The sequence below is a fragment of the Urocitellus parryii genome, chromosome 9 (assembly GCF_045843805.1).
Source record: "Urocitellus parryii isolate mUroPar1 chromosome 9, mUroPar1.hap1, whole genome shotgun sequence".
Taxonomy (NCBI): Eukaryota; Metazoa; Chordata; class Mammalia; order Rodentia; family Sciuridae; genus Urocitellus; species Urocitellus parryii.
The window spans coordinates 87,297,055-87,319,870 of NC_135539.1; the positions used below are offsets into that span (position 1 = coordinate 87,297,055).

General features: G+C 35.9%; 1 protein-coding gene across 2 annotated transcripts in view; it reads left to right on the forward strand.

The window, feature by feature from the left end:
• Positions 1-22,816, forward strand: part of Fmn2 (formin 2) — a 341,897-nt gene that overhangs the window by 179,980 nt on the left and 139,101 nt on the right. For both annotated transcript variants that reach the window (XM_026390773.2, XM_077803042.1), the window contains one exon: positions 946-1,007. In XM_026390773.2, coding sequence (XP_026246558.2) covers positions 946-1,007 — 62 coding nt within the window. The remainder of the gene's footprint in view (positions 1-945; positions 1,008-22,816) is intronic.

The following is a 22,816-nucleotide window of genomic DNA, read 5'->3' on the forward strand; positions in this document are numbered from 1 at the left end:
AATGGAATAAAATTTTCTCTACATGAGTCCCCAGCATTTCCTCTTTCCTCTTCCTCCTCCCTCCCCATTTCCTTCATTGTACTCTACTTGATCTATTTGCTGCTTATTTATAGTTTTTTTATTATTATTATTCATGGAGGTATATTCACATATGTTAGGTCAGATTCACTCTACTGATGTTCCCTTATTCTGTCCCTCCTCCCTCCCCCACAATTCCCCTCCTTCACTGATCTTTCTTCGGTTTTGATGGAATCATGGATTGCTGTATTTTAAGAAAAGATTTTTAATGATGAATCTGCACTAATTTCAATACCAATATCATTGTCCTTTTAAAAAAAATAGTTTTTAGTTGTCAATAGATCTTTATTGTATTTATTTATATGTGGTGCTGAGAATCGGACTCAGTGCTTCACATATGCTAGGCCAGCACTCTACCACTGAGCCACAACCTCAGCCCTCATTGTCCTTTGATTATAACAATTCAAGGAATTATAACAGGAAATACATCTATCTTTTCTATACCATGTCTGTCCGTTTAGTGATTAGATTTACCCATTGTGCAAGGTTTTAGGTAAATTGGCAAGTATAAATATTTATTGGTACAAAACTAGGACATAGCAGTTTTAGGAATGATTTATCCATTTCTGGTACTAAGCAGAGATTTTTCAAATTTATTCAGATGGACAATGAAAGACAGCTTCTCTCTGACCTTCGACTGGGCCATATTCATTTTAGTATGTGAGGAACAAGTGAAAGCCTTAACATTTGACATCTGGACCATTGAAATTCTTGAAACATGGTCTCTGGAGTGGGATAAGTGGAAGTATTGAAATAAGCCCTCTGACCGCTTCAATGAACTTTATTGTCTGAGCTGGCCAAATATCTTTTCACAGCAGGCTTATGGCAATTTATATTCTGTTCCTTTGTCTTTTTTTTCCCCCACAGCTGTTGTGAACTTGGACAACTCAGTGGTTGACCTGGAGACTCTTCAAGCTCTCTATGAGAATGTGAGTAATAGAAGGAATTTTATGTGTGAGTATATGAAGCATATATAATACATGTCTGCACATGTGGGCTGGTTGTGTTAAATGTCCTTTAAGGAAATTTGATCTGGGAGCAGTGAGTTTTTGTAAGTGGCAGTTTGTTACAGTATTTTCTAGGGGCATATTATGAAAATGTGTGATCTTATGGTTTTAAAATTGTGATTCAAAACATGTTACTTATGAGATCACTCATTTCCTCTTCTGAAATAATAGTCAATGCTTATACAGGAGCTAATTTAGGTTAACAATAATTCTGTGCCCTTTATACACACAGTGTTAAAATTTAAAAATATTTAATTGACAAAGTTCATGTAGAGAATGGTGATTTAATATATACATATGCATTATATAATGGTTACCAGAATCATATTAGCACATCTTTTACTGTACAATAGGTCCCCAGAACTTAGTCACTTTATAACTGAAAGTTTATACCCTTTAGCCAATATTGCCCTTCTTTGCAGACTTCTCTATCCCTATGCTATTATAGTATAACACCCCTATTGTTATACTGCTGCTTCTATGAGTTCCAGTTTTAGGGATTGTCTTTCATAACTGGCTTATTTCACTTAGCATAATATTCTCCAGGTTCTTCTGTGTTTTTGCAAATGGCAAGATTTCTTTAATGGCTTAATAATGTTTCGTTACATATATGTACAATAATTTCCTTATCCACTTATCAGTGTCACTTAGCTTATTCTCATATTCTGGCTAATGTGAATAATGCTGCAGTGAATACAGGAGTGTAGCTATTTATTCTACATACTAGTTCATTTCCTTTAGATACATCGAAGAAGTGAAATTGCTGGACAAAATATAAGTTCTGTTTTTGTTTGTTCAAGAACCTCCATGTTGTTTTCCTAATGACTGTACCAGTTTATATTCCCACCAATAATGTACAAGAGTTGCCTTTATTTTCACATTTTCATCATCCTAAGCATTATCTCATTGTGGCTTTGATTTGCATCTCCCTAATGATCTATAGGCAGGTACTCTAATTATCCATATTTTACACATTAGGAAAAAGACACAGGTTAAATGACTTCACAAGGTCACACAGCTAGTATGTACTCACAATTTACTTCACCAAGTGGCAGGACATTTTAGCTTTTTTGTTGATGTTTGTGTTTTGTGGTGTTGGGGATTGAAGCTAAAGCCTGAGTACCTGCTAGGCAAACACTCCACCACTGACACCATCAGCTCTATTTTTAGTTTTATCAAGGAACATCCATACAAGTTTTCCATATTGGTTGTACTAATTTATATACCCACCAACAGTGTACAGGAGTTCCCTTTTTTCTATGTCCTCACTGACAGATTTTTTATTTTGGTTTTTAAAATCATAGCTATTCTGACAGCTGTGAAGTGATCCACATTGTGGTTTAAGTTTGCATTTCTCTAATGATGAGTGGTGTTTTGGATAAATTTGATGGCCTTTTGTGTCTCCTTTTTTGGGAAGGAGATCCCTTGCCCATTGTTTTAGTTGGATTTTTTTCTCTTTCTATAAAGTTCTGTCCATATTTTGGCTAATAAATATTCCTCTTTCTACATTTTATGTTTTTGATGTTAGAATTTATATCACTTCATAATATGTATCTGTTGAAAATTTGTATTAACTACAATTGTTATTAATAGTTTTAGCTTGGGAGACACCTTGTATTCAAACTATAACAACTTTCCTCTTGGGCTATGCACCCCTCAGAGAGGGTTATTAAACCCTCCTTCCTTTTATGTTGCTCACCAGGCTGCCAGCTGGAGTGGCCTGGGACCAAAATTTGTTGAAATGACTCTTAAGATTCCTTGCTCACCACTACACAGTAGCTTGGAATGGCATGTACCATCAATTGGAGTTTACTTTGGACAGATTATATTACTCCTAGGGTAAAGGTGGAGTTCTAAACAGGATGTTCCTACAACTGATGCCAAGTCTGATGGAAATGTTCTTGGGTGGAGTATACTCTGGACAGATTATATTGACCCCTAGGGACTGACTAGTGCCTATCTCCACTACCTATCTGGATGTTGGGTGCCTCCTGAGAAGCCTACTTTTATAGGATGGAGAGGGTATAGCAGGTCCTATCTACTCTACCACATTCACATGACTGTGGCCTTCTGAGGCTCAGTCACCATGTGCAATCATGTATTGTTTGGTTTCCTTACTCTTTTCAGGTGGTCACAGACTCACTGGACTCATGGAGAAAACAGCTGTATTCTCATCTATGATCTGAATCTCACTCCATGCAGTCTTCTCTGTGCCTTTTTCAATGACATTTTACCTGGGCCACCCTGATTAGGTGACAGCCAGGCCTACTTCACAATATTTCCTGCAATCTCTGCTGTTCCTTGAGTAGCTGTTCTTCAGCTACAGAGAAACTGTAAAATAAAGCCTAGCTCTACTCTGCCATCTTAACCCCACCCCTCAATTATTTCTTTAAGTATGCTTTCTCTTGTTTTTGAATTCCTATTTTTCATTGGTTAGGTCTCTTGATTGAGTCCCTTAACTCCTGCAGGATTTCTTCTTTCTTCTTTTGCTCCTATGATTTGATGGTTGAAAATGTCTTCAAATTCACTGATTGATTCTTCAGTTCAGTTGTGCCGGCTGTGTAGCTCCCTGTTGCATTTTAGAGTTTATCATTGTATTATTCACCTCTTAGGTTTGCTTTGTAAATTTTCTCTTTCTTTTTCAAACTGTCTTGTTTGTGTGTTTTCTAAATCTTATTTAAATTTTTATCTGTATATTCTTATATAGTTAATTGAATTTTAAGAAAATTATTCTGAAAATTTTTCCTATCATTTCATAGATTTCCCTTTCTTTAGGATGCATTGTTAGAACTTTGTTAGTTTGTTTTTCTTTTCTTTCTTTTTTTTTTTTTGTTTTTTGTTTTTTGTTTTTTGAAGGTGTCACATTTTCCTGAGTCCTTGTAATATGTGTTCTTGCATTGGTGTTTGTGCATTTGAGAAGACAGCCATGTTTTTCAGCTTTTACAATGTTTTTTTGGCAGGGGTAAACCTTCACTGTTTAGTCTAGCTTGTGATTCTAGATGGGCTAGCTGGTAATGATCCTGGGCAGGCAGAGCTTACTTTCAGCCTTCTAGATGGCTATGTTGCTGCCTTTGCTCTCAGATCAGCTCAGGCAGCTGTTTAGACTCTCCAATCAAAGTGGGCTGTTGGATGTACATTGCAATCACTTCAGATAGGGCCAGGCCACAGGGTATGTTCTCTGGCCAGATGACACCACTAGTTTTGTTTAGCAATTGGAAAGGGTTATATGAGGGCCCTGGTTTTAGGTGGAATGGTTGATCAGGATAAGTGGGACCAGCTGCTGTGTTCAATAGAAATAAATAATTGAGGTTTGCATCCATACCTCAGTTAGTCCTTGGTGCACATTTTGAGGCTTGACTGAATGCATTTTTAAACTCCCAAGTACTACAGAGCTAGCCACTGCTCTTTGCTGTAATTCACTACAGTGATTGTCTTCTGCTCTTAGTGAGACCTTGAGTTAAATCAAGGCTGCTTCTGGAAGTTAACCATGTAGGGGTTCAAGCCAGGTGGACTTCTACCGCTTTGGGAACAACCAGCACAAGTTTTCAGGACTGTATTGTTAGATGATACCTCTGTTTCGGTGCTACCCCTATCAGGTACACAGAGTTACTGCCAAGATCTGCCTGCTAGTTGCTGGGGTCTCTGTCTCCTTGCTTTGTTTATACCTGGCCCCAGCTAGTTTGGCTGTGTCATTTTCCCCTGCATTCCCCATGTGATGAAACCAGAGTAGAATTCCTAGGAAGCATCTTGTGATGCTGGGGAAGCTGATGTTCACCTCTGGTTGTTTTCCCTCTATAGAGACTTGTCCCAAGGGAAGCATCTCTGTATGATACTATGCTGACCTGGGAGAGAGGTAGAGATAAGAGGGTCCAAAGCCAGACAATTTTTCTTATCTTTTTAAATATAATTTATTGTTACCCATTCCGTGAACCACATTGGTGACTCAGACTTATTCCCAATTTTGAGGGTTTATATTAAGGTGTTCTGTGGGGTTAGTGAAGATAGGTACCTCTTATTTTTGCCAATTTGCTGTCACCACTGTCTACCTTCTTATAATTCTACAACATGAAAGTAGAACAAGTACTCTTAGTTTGTTTGGGCTGCTATAACAGAATACCACAAACTAGGTGATTTATAAATAATAGATGTTTTTATATCTCACAGTTTGATAGCTTCTGAGGTTCAATATTAACACATTTCTGAAGTTCAATATTTGGTAGCTGGTAGTGGTGCATTTTCTCTTTCATAGCCAGCCATCTTGCTGTAACCTGAACTCATGCTAAACTGAATCTCTACCAATGAGTTATACCTCCAACCTTTTTTTGTTTTATTTGATGGTGCTGGGAATCCAACCCAGGGACTCATACATGGTAAACACAGCCTCTACTGCTGTATTTCATTTTCACTGTTACATGAGTAACATCTATAAGCACTTATATTTCATAAAACGTCAGTGTAATTTTTGTTTTAAATAGTCAAACATATTTAAGCAACTTAAATATACTATTTTATATTTGTCTGGATTTTCCCCATTTCTAAAGTTCTTTCTTTGTTCTTTAGATTAGATTTTCCTTCAGTCTGAAGGGAAATATTGTTTGGATAAGTCTTTTCAATGGAGAGTTTCTCTCTCTCTCTCTCTCTCTCTCTCTCTCTCTCTCTCTCTCTTCTCTCTTCTCTCTCTTTCTCATAGCTTATTTCATCTTCATTTATGAAGAATATGTTTCTTGGATATAGAGGTTGGGGCTGACAACATTTCATTTCCGTAAAGATATTCCATGTCTCCTTGGCCTCCTTGTTTGTGATGATAAGTCTTCCATCATTGTTACTTGGTATTGTTACTCTGCCTGATTTTATGATTTTCTTTTTATCTGTTTTTCATCAGTCTTATTGTAATATGAGTGTGTTTTTTTCTCTATTGGATTTTATAGACTTCCTGATGTTGTATAATTATATTTCCACATTTGAAACTTTTTCAATTTTTAATGTTTCAACCTTCAAATATTATTTTCTAGCCAATTCTTTCAATCCTCTTTTTCTGGCCCTATGTTAAACTGTGTTAAACACTATGCTTAACTTCTGATCCCTCATCATTTTATTTTTCAGGTTCTGTTCTTTCTGTTCATCATACTTTTACTGACCCTCTCTTGTCATCTCTATTTTTCCGTGCAACTCTTTCAGTGAAAAATGTTTATTTCTAATATATCATTTTTAATCTAGAATCTTTACTTGGCTATGTTTTTGACAGTTCTATTTTTTAAAATTTGTTATATTCTTTAAACATTGATAAGTTCTTTAAATTTATTTTTTATTTATATATGACAGTGGAATGCATTACAATTCTTATTACACATACAGAACACAGTTTTTCATATCCCTGGTTGTATACACAGTATTTTGACACCAATTTGTGTCTTCATACATGTACTTTGGGTAATAATGATCATCACATTCCACCATCATTAATAACCATGCCCCCTCCCTACCCCTCCAACCTCTCTGCCATATCTAGAGTTCATCTATTCCTCCCATGCTCCTGCTCCCTATCCCACTATGAATCAGCCTCCTTAAATCAAATAGAACATTTGGCATTTTTGGGGGGTAATTGGCTAACTTCACTTAGCATTATCTTCTCTAACTCCATCCTTTACCTGCAAATACCATGATTTTATTCTCTTTTATTGCTGAGTAACATTCTATTATGTATATATGCCACATTTTTTAATCCATTCATCCACTGAAGGGCATCGAAATTGGCTCCACAGTTTAGCTATTATGAATTGTGTTGCTATAAACATTTATGAGGCTGTGTCCCTGTAGTATGCTGTTTTTAAGTCCTTTAGGTATAGACCAAGGAGAGGGATAGCTGAATCAAATGGTGGTTCCATTCCCAAATTCCAAGAAATCTCCATACTGCTTTCTATATTGGCTGTACCAATTTGCAGTCCCACCAGCAGTGTATTAGTATTCCTTTTCCCCCACATCCTCGCCAATACTTATTGTAGTATGCATAATAGCTGCCATCCCGACTAGAGTGAAATGATATCTTAGAGTGGTTTTGATTTGCATTTCTCTAATTGCTAGTGATGATGAACATTTTTTCATATATTTATTGATTGATTGTACATCTTCTTCTGAGAAGTGTCTCTTCAGGTACTTGGCCCATTTATTAATTGGGTTATTTGGGGGGGTTTTGGTGTTTAGCTTTGAGCTCTTTATATATCCTAGAGATTAGTGCTCTATCTGATATGTAAGGGGTAAAGATTTGCTCCCAAGATGCAGGCTCTCTATTCACCTCACAGATTGTTTCTTTTGCTGAGAAGAAACTTTTTAGTTTGAGTCCATCCCATTTATTGATTTTTGATTTTAATTCTATCACCACAGGAGTCTTATTAAGGAAGTTAGGGCCTAATCCCACATGATGAAGATTAGGGCCTACTCTTTCTTCTATTAGACACAGGGTCTCTGGTTTTATTCCTAAGTCCTTAATTCATTTTGAGTTGAGATTTGTGTATGGTGAGAGATAGGGGTTTAATCTCATTTTGTTACATATCTACTTCCAGTTTTCCAAGCACCATTTGTTGAAGAGGCTATCTTTTCTCCAATGCATGTTTTTGGCACCTTTGTCTAATATAAGATAATTGTAATTTTGTGGGTTAGTCTCTGTGTCCTCTATTCTATACCATTGGTCTACCAGTCTGTTTTGGTGCTAATACCATGCTGTTTTTGTTACTATTGCTCTGTAGTATAGTTTAAGGTCTGGTATAGTGATGCCAACTGCTTCACTCTTCCTGCTAAGGATTGCTTTAGGTATTTTGTGTCTCTTATTTTTCCAGATGAATTTCATGATTGCTTTTTCTTTTTTTTTTTATGAGGAATGTCATTATAATTTTGATCGGAATTGCATTAAATCTGTATAGTGCTTTTGGAAGTATGGTTAATTTCATAATATTAATTTTGCCTATCCAAGAGCAAGATAGATCTTTCCACCTTCTAAGATCTTCTTTGGTTTCTTTCTTTAGGGTTTTGTAATTTTCATTATATAGATCTTTCACCTCTTTCATTAAGTTGATTCCCAAGTTGTTTTTTTTTTTTTGAGGCTATTGAAAATGGGGTGGTTTTCCTCATTTCCCTTTCTGTGGGTTTGTCACTGATATACAGAAATGCCTTTGATTTATGGGTGAAACATTGATAAGTTTTTATTACAAATTGAATAATTGATATTCAAGCCAAAATACTAACTTAGAAGATAATCCAGAAGCTGGATCAAGACATTTGTAATGGACCCTCAAAAAATTGGGATGCAGAATTTATTAAACTTCTTTTATGTATCAAAAGACAACCTCAAAGAAAAATGGGTCAAAGTTACAGAGATGATTCGAAAGAAAGTATACTCGTTTGTCTAGTAAACATATGAAAAAGTGTCTTTTCTCAGTAGAAAAAAATTAGAAATGTATCTATCTCTAATCAAAAAAGTTTAAGAGTATTGATGAACATGTGAACATTGTTTTAAAAACAGTAACTTTATACTGTATCAGTATAAATTGATGCGACCTCAATGAAAAGCAGTTTGGTGTGGTCTAATATAATTAAGGGTGTATGGAACAAGCAACCCAGAAAGTCTATCCATAGTCATATATTCTAGAGAAACTCCTTTAAGAACATTTGTCTAACCATCAAACACGTTAATAGACTCAACACATGGGTCCATCCTGACTGTGATATCTGAGTATAACTATTAGACAAATCAGTGTAGAACAGAAGAATTATGAAATTTAATATAGTTTTGAACTATTAAAGTTTAGAATAATTTTATATAACAAAGGCTTGCTAACTTTTTTATTCTCCCCTTTGCTATATGTGAATATAAATATGAAAATAAAAACAAGATTATATTACCATTATGCAACATCAATGTAGAATAATATTTTCAATATGGGGTGAGATATTTGTTTTTGTTATTCTTTCTATGACTTGCAAAAATAAGTATAGGGATAACAATATTTCCCCTGCCATTCCCAGAAAGGGTCCTAAGGCTGAGCTTTCTTGCTTCAGATGATTCTTTGGGGACCTTAGTGTTTCATGGTCACAAAGAGAATTTGCTTTGTCTTCAATTGAGAGTGGCTGATTCTGGGAGTTAAAGTGGTTGAGGTGCTCAAATCTTCACTGTGTCCTTCACTTCTTCATACAGTTACAATTTACTGTCTAGTGTCTTCATTTCATCTTTCAGGATTCCTTTGAACATTTCTTACAGGGCAGATCTTCTGGTAATGAAGCACTGCAGCTTTGATATGCTATGATCTCTCTCTCACTTCTCAGGGCACTTTTGCTGGATTCTTGATTGACCATTTACTTATTTTTTTAGTACTTTAACTGCTTTCTTACTCCCCTAGTTTCTGGTGAGAAGTCATCTGATAATCTTATTGAGGATCCCTTGTTGATGACAAGTTGCTTCTTCTCTCTTGCTGCCGTCAAGATTCTGTCTGTCTTTTAAAACTTTGATTATAATGTGTCTTGGTGTGGTTATCTATGGACTCATACTGGTGTCAATGTTTATATTCATATCTTTCATCAAAGCTGAAGTATTTTTAGGCATTGTTTTTCAACTATGCTCAATGCCTCTTTTTTCTTCTGTCTCCAAAACAAACCATGTTTGGTTTGGTTTCTTGTGTCCCACAGGTTCCTTAACCTCTTTTCATGTTTTTTTTTGTTTGTTTGTTTTCACTTTCTAGTCCTCAGACATGATCCTTTCCCTTGTCTTATTTTCAAGTTCATGAATTCTTCTTTTTGCCCACTCAGGTATGCCTTTGAATCTTTCTACTGAATTTTTCATTTATATTGTACTTTTAGCTCCAGAATTTCTTTTTATTTCCTTTTTAGGTTTTATATCTCTTTATAGATACTGTATAGATATGTCTATACATATCTTTTATGTCTCTGTATAGATACATCATTTTCTTAATTTTCTTCATGTTTCTTTAGTTCCTTGAGCATGTTCCGGGTGGTTGTTTTAAAATTTTTGACTAGTAGATCTGCCATTGTGTCTTTCTATTGACTTATCTTTGCCCTTTCAATGGCCCATACATTTCTGTTTCTTTGTATGCCCTGTGATTTATTGTTGAAAACTTGACATTTGAATCTAAAACTGGATATTTGAATCTGATTCTGGAAATTAGGTCCTCCTCTTTTACTAGTGTTTTTTGGTGATTTTGTTTTCTATTTTGGTTCTTATGGTTGATATAGGTGGTCTACATAGACCAAGAATCAGCCTGTGGTATGAATGCTTACATTCATTTTTTTTTTTTTTTAACTCTGTGTACCTCTCCACTGGGAATGCATAATCACTAATTTTTCCTGTATATGCAGTTACTTTTAAATGTCCTAGTCTCAATGCCAAAACGAAGAAAGGAGAAAACAGAATGATATAAAAAAGAGCTCTGGCCCTTGACAGTCACTTCCACCAGGCAGTAAACTTGCAACAGTCAAGGACAGGCGAAACAACAGTAGCTTCCTGCTTCTTTGCAACTGTGTAATTATAAGCAATAATGAGTAATCAGAGCACAGATCCCTGATATTTGGTGGGTAGAGTCCTTTTATGCATACTTTGGTTCCTGTAAGCTATGTGCAGATTGCTTGAGGAATAAGTACACAGTTGCCTTTCACAGGATGGGGTTGTGGGGGTTGGGGATCTGCTTATATGCTGAGAGCTGAAATTGACTCAAATTAACTGCAATTCAAAGTGCAGGCCTTTCCTGGAAGTTATAAGCCTTAATTAGAGAGAGTCCCCAAATAGTTATATCAAACTGATTCTGCTACTGATTTTATTGTCTATATGGGGAAACAAATTTTTAGTTTTCCCAGAATTCTCTCCTTAAAACTTCACTTTTTTAAAATTAAAAATTAAACATAAAAATACATTTTAATTTATTTTCCTTTCCATTATGGTCCATAGTTGAAATAATTGCTTTAAATCATTTGTCTGATTGAACATATTTGTCATCTTGGGGTTGTGGTACCTGCTGATTGTATCTTCCTTTGAGACTTGGCCACATTTTTCCTGTCTTTTGTTGCATTGAATGATTTTATCCTGTTCCTAGGGCAACAAAGTATTCTGTTTATGTAACTATATTTAGTTATTCGGAATAAAACACTTAAGTGAGTTTAGTATTCTTTCTGATATGTAGGTTCACTGAAAAAAGAATTTGATCATGTTTGAAAGCATGGGTTCCCTAGTATTATATTTTTTAAACTGGATTTAATGCATCACTATTAGTTTTGTAATCTGTAGTGGAAAAAATATGTTAAATAATCAAATAAATTGGGGAAATTGTTAAAATTGAAAATGAAACTGCTTAGAGCCATAGTACTTGTCTAATTAAATGGTAGTCTTCAACTGAAGTGTATCTTTGGCTGAATCCTTCCTTCAATTAAATTATTAATCCAGATAAAACACTATTATTATGTAGTTTGTAAGATGCTACTATTGTTCAATTTAAATAAATTCAGACTTACAGAAACATATCTATTATATAATGCCATGGGACCTATCTATTACACAGTTTAACACTGTTATTATTTTACTTATTAACAAATAATTGAATGTGTTTTCTTTATGTATTTCTTTCTTTGTATTTCTTTTTTTTAATATCTATTAATATCTATTTTTTGGTGTAGATGGACACAACACAATGCATTTTATTTTTATGTGGTGTTGAGCATCAAACCTAGGTCCCGCCAGTGCTAGGCGTGCGCTCTACCTCTGAGCCACAATCCCAGCCCTCTTTTTATTTCTTTTTTTTTTTAATTTATGTTTTTTTTAATAAGCATATTAGAATTTAGTCAATTTTTTTTTAAAGAAAGAGGAGAGGGGGAGAGAGAGAATTTTTTTTTTAATATTTATTTTTCAGTTCTCAGCAGACACAACATCTTTGTATGTGGTACTGAGGATCGAACCGGGGTCGCACGCATGCCAGGCGAGCGCGCTACCGCCTGAGCCACATCCCCAGCCCCCTCTTTTTATTTCTTATCAGCAGAACTGATAATGAAAAATGTCATCTTATTAGTCTAGGGATTTATTGTAATATTTGGAAGTGATCCAGCATTATAAGAGATCAGTATAATTTTTTTCAAGTTCTTAAATTTACAGTTTTCTAGAATAGATACATTTATAGTTTTTAAAATGTTTTATGCTATAGAAAAAAAATCAACATGAGGGAAATGGAGATTGCCTGGGATGGTGGTACAATTTTAAATATTATTATTTTTTTCATAGGAATTACAGGAGCTAGGACTTACAAGAGATGAGGAAGAGAAGTCAGATGGAAATGTAGTACATGATGCTCTGTATGAAGTGCGGGAGAGCCTGGTGTATTCAAGGAACAGCATGAAAGCTCAAATGGCTGCTGTGGTCCTAGGGAGGGGAAAATAGAGATAATTTGAGATGTTGGGGAATTCAGCTCTTCTAAAACCTCACAGGTCTTTATAAGATTTTGTTTTTACTTTGATGAAAATGAGAAATTAGTGCAGGGTTTTGAGTCCAGAATTCATGTTTTAGAAGGAATGCTCTGATACAAGAGAAGAGATTATTGGAAGACCATTTGCACGTGAGAAACCTTTACGAGTTAAGAGACGATGATGATGGCTTCAATCTCAGAGGACACAACAGAGCTGATAAGAAGTGATCAGATTCTGGAAACATTCTGAAGAGAAAGCCAAAGAAATTTGATGATAGGTTGGATATTTAGTAGGGGAGAGAGAGAGAGAGAGAGAGAGAGAGAGAGAGAGAGAGAGAGAGATACAGACAGACAGACAGAGGGGAAGAGGAATGAAGAGGGATCCCAAGATATTCAGTCTAGGCCTTAGGAAGGATGAGTGGAGAGAGGGAAGGAAGGAGAAATAAGAATTCCGTTGTGGTCATGTCTGTTCACCCACTCAAAGAGATTGGAAAATATAAGAATCTATAATAGTCTCAAGACACAAATTGGAACCGGAGGCTTCTGAGTACTATATAGTCTTAGCAGTGTGGGTTCAATCAGGGGACAGAAGCAATGCAGTAATGCAAAAAGGGAAACTCATCATAGTGAATAATTATCCGTGGTAGGAGAGCACAAGATGTAAAGGCAACTCTGATGGTACCCTAGGGCTGAATGAGCATGCCCAAGGAAGGATAGCTGGTATGCAGATCTGACTGAGGAAAAGTGTGATCATAGCCCAGTGGTTTGCCTGGGCCACAGCTGGCCAACAGCTTCTGGGTGAGCTGGAAACAAACCTCTCAGAGGCAGGTAAGCTACATACAGTAGAGCAGCACATAGGGGACAGATGCTACAGTCTACAAAAAACCTGGAGTTTCTATTCCCATGTTGCAGGGCCCAGGAAACAAACATCAGGGCACAGGTGAGCCATGGCTACTGTAGGTGCATAGTGCATGGTGTCTGCCTAGAGAGTGATTACTGGTCCTAGGCAAGGATCGCAAAATTGCTAGAGGGCTCTGCCCTCTTGAGTGTGCTACTTCAGATGTCCTCAAACATCAATACTTTTAATCAACAGTACATCAGGAAGGAGAAAAGCCAAACCACAGCACACCAGGGTGGGACAAAGATCCCTCTTCCTCCTGCAGTCCCTCTGGAACCTCCTACAGGCAAAGCTTATTATCATGTTCACTGTAAGGAATAAATTCTGAGCCCACCCATTCCATTATCTCAGAGTGGGTTCCAGAAACTAAATTGGGAAATAAGAGGCAGTAACTAGTACAGATGGTATGGAGGGTTGAGTTTTGGGAAGGTTCAGTCTTATCTGGCATGTTAAGTCACATTTCATTTGTGGCTTGAGTCTTGTTTTTGTGAAGGTGTCTTCAGAAACAGAAAGTGATGTGCATGTACTTAGACTTGGCTTGGGTCCTTCTTGGAAATCTGTCAAACTATTGTGTTGGTAAAACTGTAATTATTAATATCAGCTCTGAAACAGTGTGGGAAAATATCTGAATAGAGTCTTAATTTTGCCTTAATGGTTTTATAATAGCGTTTGAGGGGATTTGTAAATTTTATCTAGGAAAAAAATAAGCTAATGTTTAAATTCAAATTTTCTCATTAAATATATGTGCCACAAACTTATTTAGCATTGCACTACTTATCCTTGAAGGGGAAAAAAAAATGCTGCTAACCTGAATCCTTTCCCATAAATACACTCTTTCTTTTTGCCAGATGCTTAAATATCATTGGACTGTTTTAAAGTAGTTCTATTTGATCTCTGTGAAACAGATGGAAGTATTTGTTATACAAACCTTATTTAGAATGTAATCTTTTTTCTCTCCTGATTGCATATGTTTGGCAGTGAGCTGTCCCTTCTAGATGTGAATGAATTTTGCGCAGTTTCCAAGTCTAAACACACCCTAATTTCAAAAACCACAATCCTGAGGGCCCAATTCCTGTTTACTAAGGAATTAAAACCTAGTGAAACCACATAGTTACTAAATACAGTACATCCTAGTGAGTTTTTAAAAACAAAAATTTTTATAGTTTATTTAGGGCTATTGACTATCATCAAGTTCATAGTTAAGTCTTTATATAAGCAGTATATAATATTTACAGTTGGTTAAATATGCAGCTTCTGATTCTTAAAGTAAACTCCTTATATGGCATTGTGAGTTTATGGGATAAGTAGGAAAGGATAGACTGTGGGTGGGGAATAGGAAGTAGTTCAAATACATTCCTGTTTTTTTTTTTTTCTTAAACTGAGGTGAATGATTAACATCATGTCAAAAATGTGTTTGTAAAAATATCCAAGTGTCAGTTGAATTGTTTGTCTGAAAATGGGTTAACTTTTATTTCATACTCAGGTAACAAATAAAATATCACAAGGTTCTAAAACCAAACCTTAGAAGTGAATCCTTTTAGAAGTTCAGTTACAGAGAAAAATAAATAAATAAAGATAGAAAGGGGGGGAAATTCCACACCCCTTTGTAATTAAACAATTCTAATCCAATAAGAATGAAGCGGGTGGTGGGGGGAAGCAGGTAGGGTGGAGAGAATTAGAAGTCTAAATTTACACTTCTCAGGATTGGATTTCACAGGCATGCTTTAAAGTCTTAGTAATCTTTACTTAGATTAGTAGTTGACATACCATAAACTTTAATCTGAAAGGAGGATATAGTGTGTGTCACATGATATAGCATCCTCAAAAGTGTATACCGTATTACATTAATGAAAATGAATTGGATTAACCATCTGTGTTCCCATAACTTCCTAGAGGAATTTAATTGATTCATGTTTTAAGCAACATTTAATCATCAGTTTCTTCAAACAGAAGTGAGAGGAGTATTGACTTTCTCCACATAGCTGTTTTAAACCATGCTCTCATATTTCATTGTTTTATTGAGTTGGTTCGTGGATTCCCTGCAAGTATGCTCATTTCTGAGCTATAAACGTGCTTAAGGTGAATTGTAGAATTAAAAACAAAAAGCTTTGGATCTTGAATCGCTTTAACTCCATAGACTTAATGAAAACCAGGGATTATATTTCTTTCTTATTCATCTAGGATGTGATATTGCCTGCCAAATCATAAAATTATTGACTGATATTTTCATATCTATGCTTATTTTGGACAAACCAACTATATCACATGAATTCCTAGAAAATGAGATTTAAAATGATAACCACTGCTGTGATGGAAATATATGGAAATAAATGGCATGGGATCATTACTATACGATGTTTTTTCTTGTTTTTATATGGTGTTTTAGTTTGATCAGTTTAGGTTTTTGTTTTGTTTTGTTTTGTTTGAGATGGGTAACTGAGATGGAAACGAGGGCACTTTAACACTAAGACATATCCCCACCTTTATCTATCTATCTATCTATCTACCTATCTATCTATCTATCAATCATTTTGAGGCAGGTTCCTACTAAGTTGCTTAAAGCTGACCTCAAGTTTGTAATCCTTCTGCCTCAGCCTCCTGAGTCTCAGGGTTGGCTATCACCTTTGCACTGAGCATTGTCATGTTTGCTCTTGGTTTGTAGAGTTTATAGCTATTTGCTGTTTGCAGGTAAGTGTTCTGAGCACGTCTCTTTCATGGCCTTTGTTTTAGGTTTTGCATGGTCTGCCTACTTTATCATCTTGCAAATCTCTGCCCACTAGCTACCTGGCCTCTCTCAGTTTCTCAAAAAACATCCAGATCCCACCACAAGAACAACATTGACAAAAGTTGTTATTTTCTACAGATTTGTACTTCTTCTTTCCTCCTAGTAAATGTCATGGAACCATCAGTTCTCCTTCTTAATATTCTTGGAAATGTTTCCTTTTGTCAAATCTCTTATTACAGTGTCTCACTGGAACAAGCACTTAATCCTCAGGGCACTTGTCAGCCTAGACATAGTCATTTGATTATCTTTACCCTCATCTTCTCCAATCTCATGAAAATTATCATGAGATAATTTTGCCCCTCAGTAGTCTATCTCCTTGACACATAGTAAGAACTATAAAAATATTTACCATGAGTAGTTTTGGTATTTAGAAAACTAACCTGAACAAGTTCTCTTAAGTAGAATTTCATTTAAATTATTAGTTTTTTAAAATTATAATTTTAATGATAGTAGGACTACTTAGAACAAAGTAACTCTGTGATCAGAAGTTCCACAGACTCAAAGGTCAGTTTTTGCTTTTACATGTAAAATAAAGAAAATTATCTTATTATGATTGTGATAGAAAGCAGAGTCTCTAACCACATATTATAGAATCTGTTACCCCAAGTAAGATGCAGTTGTTGAGCTGGTTGAATTGATGTCCCACACACCTTTTCTCAGCATTTAACCTATTTGCACATCAAAATTAGTGTCTTCCTTATAAGTCAATGAAGGAGTTTTAAAGAGGAATTATTTTTAGAAATCTACAGCACTTCTTCCTGGTCCTGACCTTTTCCTTCTCCCTACCCATGCACTCATCTTGTTTTAAATTAGTTCACCCACTACAGAAATTAATCACTTGAAACTTGCTATGCTACTTCACGCTGTTCCATTTGCTCTTTAGGTTACCGCTTATCTTCTTCTACTGGAGGTATTTACTAAGTGAGCTGCCTACAGAAACTTGAGTCATCTTGGATATGTATCCATTGAGCCAGGCCTTCAATTCTCTATTCCACTCATTCTGTGCTTCCTTTTCCTAACAAATGTTTACAATGTATCCTTAATTATCCTGAAAGGAAATTGATAGGTAATACATTCTATCTACATATATAACAAATCATATGATGTCTGTACATAATATAAAGTAGAAATAACAATGTAATTTATAATATTATATGATGCATTCAATTATGTAAATGCTTGGGTATGTTTGAACTAGAGGACATAATGAAGTCAATAGGTATTTCCCCTATATTCATAATCACCTTGAATATAGAATCTAAAAATAGCTTTATCATTTCTAATATGATTTTCCAAAAATGGGGAATGTTACAGTTTAGATATGATGTGTCCTGCAAAAGCTCATATGTAAAATAATACAAAAAGTTTAGAGGTGAAATGATTGAGTTATGAGAGCTTTTACCTAATTAGTGTATTTATGTATTGATATGGATTAAATAGGAGGTAACTGTAGGCAGATTGGGTGTAGCTACAGGAAGTAAGTCACTGGGACATCCTTTGGAGTTTATATTTTGTCCCTGGTGAGTAAAGCTCTCCTTTCTTGCTGATTTCTGTGTCTTCAGCTGCTTTCCTCCTTCATACTCTTTCATCGTGATGTTCTGCCTTACCTCAAGCCTAGAGCAATGGAGTTGGCTGTCTATAGACTGAGACCTTTAAAACTGTTAAACCAAATGAACCTTTCCTCTTCTAAGGTCTTTGGGTCATGGCAGCAAAAAAAAATGCTGACTAACACAGAAATTGTTACCAGCAATGGGGTTCTTGCTGTGACTAACCTGATTATGTGACTCAGAAGCCTTTGGAGCTGGTTTGTGTGGGGAGGAATTTTGAAAAATTTGGAGATGCAGTCTGGAAAAGCTTTAGAATGTTAAGTAGAACTTAATCTGGTAGGCGCTCAAAAGACCAAAATTCTGTTAGCACTATGAACAGTAAGAATTGTGCTCATGAGGTTTCAGAGGAGGAGGACTCTATTAAAAATTGCACCAGAGACCATTCATGTTATATTCTGGCAACGAAAGTAGGGAAGGGTTTCTCCATATCCTTCCTTGACTTATAAGGAGGACACTAATTTTGATGTGCAAATAAGTTAAATGTAGAAAGAAGTTGTTTACATTTTGCCCATATCCTGAGACTTCTATGAGGTTGACTATAAAGATGATGAACTAATTAATCTTGCAGAAGCATAGCATTCAGATGGTGGTAAAGATATTGCTGACAGTTTTTAGCCCAGTTTAATGTGATAATCAAGAGCAGAAAGCAGAGCAGAGAGATTTGAAAAACTTGAAGTTCTGCTAGAAAAGTGTAAGTAAAACTAGGGTGAAGAAATTATAATTATTAAGTTATATTTGTTAAAGAGATTATAGACACTAAATAAAACTACTTTACCAAGAAACAGTAGGCCAGTGTGCATATGTTTTAGTCAATTTTGTATGTGTTTGTGTTTGTGCCTAAAGACCTGGCAAGAACAATTTTAGAGGAGAAGATATTTATTTGGCCTTTATGGTTTCAGAAGTATATGGATGGATGGCCAGCTCTCCTCACATCTGCCTCACATGGCCATATGTGAGGCAGAACATCATAGTGGAAGAGTGTGGTTGAGGAAATGGCTCAGGACATTGCACCAAAAAACAGAGAGACAGTATTCTATCTCTAGAGACAAAATATATACCCCAGAAACATGCTCTTCATGCATGACCCACCTTCAATATCAGCCTATAGTTACCACCCAGTTAAACTCTATCAGGGAATTAATGCACTGATCAGGTTAAGACTCTCATAACCCAATCATTTTATCACTAAACTTTCTTGCACTGTCTCATGCATGAGCTTTGGGGAATACCCCATATCTAAAACATAACAGCATTTCACAAATTTACAAGACCACACTCATCTCAGGCTCAAGAGTATAAAAGTAAAAATTCCTTTGAGAAGAGACCATGGCTTGCATGGAATTGGCCTGGGGGATTGGAATTTTCTTTACCATGATCATCTACCCAAGCACTCAGAGACCTCATAGTCACAGGAGGCTTGGCTCCTTCTGAAGATGGTGGCAGACCTTGTTGTCAACCATGTGATGATGGTTCTGCATCAATGCAGGATGCTTGAATTAGGGAATCATGGAGGCTTCCACCCACATTTCAAAGGACGATCTAGGAGGTCAAGCAGACTATAACAGGGTCAGAATCCCTGTGTGCAGTCCCTGAAAGGGCAATGCATGAAGATGTGAGAAGAAAGCCCAAATTGCAGTGGAGACCCCCACGATTAAGAAATGCCAGGAATGTGAGATATCTGTCAAGGAAAGATGCAGGAATTAAGCAGGAACAAGCCGAGAGAGAGACCATATGTGCTGCAACCAGCAGGACCATAAAGGTGGAGTACACAAGCCCTTCTGAGAGAATATGATGATGCTAAGTGCTGCAGATGCTAGATGTGGAACTATAGGACTTGTTTGCCCAGGTAGGTTTTGGTCTTCCTTTGGTCCAATTTCTTGTTTTCATTCCCCTATTTCTTCCTGGAATTATTTACTCTGTGCCATTATATACTGGAGATACACACACATACACACACACACACCCCTTATGGTTTTTACAAAGGCTCATCCTGAGAGTAAGCTTAGAGTCTCAGAGGAGACTTTGGACTTACACTTTTGAATAATGCTGGAGCTTTAGTACTGTGGGGACTCTTGAAAAACGGACTAAATGTAGTTTGAACTTGAGATGACCATGAGTTTTGCGGGGCCAGGTGTGGAATATGCTGGTATAGATATGAGGAATCACCCAAAAGCTCATGTGTAAGATAATACAAGAAAGTTTAGAAGTGAAATGATTGGGTTTTGAGAGCTTTTACCCAATCAGTGCATTCATCAACTGATAGGGAATCTCTGAGCAATAACTGTAAACAGATAGGGATCGATAGATAGGCTAGAGGAGATAGTTCCATGGAGGTTTTGACTTTGGGGTTTATATTTTGTCCCTCTGTTTCCTGGTTGCCATGTCCTCCATACCTTTCCAACATGTTGTCCTGCTTCACCTCTAGCCCAGAGAATGGAACTGGCCATCTGTGGACTAAGACCTCTGAAGCCATGAACCAAATAAACTTTTCCTCCTCTAATTGTTCTTGTCAGGTCTTTTGGTTACAGCAGTGAAAAACCTGACTAAAACAGTGAACCTTTGATAAAGTTGAAGTATGATTTTTCTTTTATTTTTTTTTAAGTAAATTTTTTCTTAGCTACATCTAGTGGTTTCATTCTTAGGAATCTCTGTGCATATTGTGTAATATTAAAATATATTACATAATAGTTACATATTAAAGATAATGTATATAAAGTAATGTATATTAACGCCTTGAAAATTTCTTTATGCATAGAGTGTATATATTTTATTTTCCAACTTGTATTTTTTGTACATAATACACTTCTGAGAAACGGCTTTGGCTAGCTATTACCCTAGTTTTAGTCAGCTTTTCTTCTCTGTGATCAAAATACCTGACAAAAACAATTTAGAAGAATGGAAGTTTATTTGGGGCTCATGGTTTTAGAGGTCTCAGTCCATAGATGGGCATGGTGGAGAAGTGTTACTCTATTTGTGGAAGCCAGGGAACAAAGATTGAGGGAGAAGATGGGGTTGGGGGGAGAAAAGATGAATCCTCTCAGGCCATACCACTAGTCACTTACCTTCTGTAACCATAACCCACTAGTCTACACTTACTGCTCAGTCAGTCCATTCAAACTAGGATGAACTGATTAAGTCACAGTTCTCATAATCCAATCATTTTATCTACAAACATTTTGCATTACCACAGGAGGTTTTGGGGATACCTCTTACTCAAACCATAACAACTAACCCTCTTCTGCAAGGAGAATATAAGGTTTTTAGGCAGCTCAAATATACGTACAATTTTAATTACTAAACCAGAATTAAGTGCTATCAATTTATGAAAAAAATAGTTTAATGCAAAATATTTTACAAGGCACTTCAAGTCCCACCCCCTAAAAAAGAAAGGTAGATCATAAATACTGTGATGTTTTGAGTGGGGAGAAATGTGCCATATGTCTGTAGTTAGGAAACCATATATGCTTGAGTAGAAAGGTTACAGGATTGCTGTATTCTGCCCACGTTATAGTCACAATCTCCTGAGAAATGCTGTTCCAGTTACTGACTTGTCTTCACTATGTACTGACCTGAAATGAAGAGATTCTCAAGGCTTCTATTACTTAAAAAGAGAGGAAAGAAGAAAGTGCGTGTTATTATTGTCATCAAATTCTTTAAAAATGTATATGAAGAATAAATCATTAATTAATAAAAATTATTTCTGGAGTACTTTTATGTTGACTGAATTCTAGCTCTGATTTCTGCTACTATTTTTCTTGTGTTTTGTGTTGATTCTAAACTTTGTTCAATAATGGAAATGTTTATTTGCTTCCTTTTATTAAAGCTTCTTTGGGTCTGTCAGGAGATCTCCCCTCAGAGGAACATGAATTGCACATCCTCGTGTGTGGTGTCAAATTGTTTATAAGTTCTCTGTCTCTTCTACCCATTGTTTTTATATATATTCTGTTCTGTAATCTGTCCCTTCTTTTTGAGAATGTTAACAAATCTTTAAGCTTGGTAGAGTACAGAAAGTGGTTCTTGCATATCAACTCTTTTATAACTATTTAGTTCTTCATGAAAAACATACCCTAACCATTTCCCAGTAATTTTCTATGATGACAGGCAAGCCTTAGGGAAATGGTATTGTCGACTAGTAAGCAATACATTTTGCCAATCTGATGCAATATATGTTCATTAGACCATCCTTAAATTCTTTTATTATGATAATATTTCAGTAATATACTTAAGACTAGAAATATTATAGTGTATGCAGAAGACTGTAAATATCTGCTGTGAACTTAGTTGCTACTAAAATTAGTTCCTGAGTTGAAATTTGATAGTTTTGATGTTTTATGCTTGATAGGGTCATCAATCCTCCCTTGTTATTATCCTTGATTGCATCAATTGAAATTTAATTGAGCAATGCATTAATTAAAGGAAGAAATAGATAGCTCTGTTAATAAGGATGTAGAACTTCTATATGTTTTCCTTCACTGACCTTATTTAGGAAGTGAAGTGATTTTGGACATTATCTCATGTGTACCTGGCTCTGAATTTTGGGTTTCTCACTTGTCTACCAATATGTGGTTAAATTTTCAAGACTTTCAGATACCTGAAAAGCCACTTAGCCATTGGACATACGTGCAAGATTCCTGGCCATTATCATTTATATTCTCAAGTATTATGTTTGTCTCTACTACTTCCAGACTCTACTAGTTCCAGACTCTTCTGGAACTGTACCCATTTCAACTCCTGCTAATTATTTCTGTTGCAAAGAGATGGAAGGAAAGGTGAGACTGAAAGAAGAGCAAAAATATAGGGAGAAGTGCAGAAGTTTGATGGTGTTTATATGTAATAAACTCCATTCATTCATTATTCTATTAGATCTTTATTAAATGAGTGCTTTATTTCAGGGATATGCTCTATGCTGTTGTATACAATTATGAACAAAAATAGACATCATCCTTTTGTTGAGGGAGCTTTCCTTTCAATGTGAGTATCAGGCCTTAAAT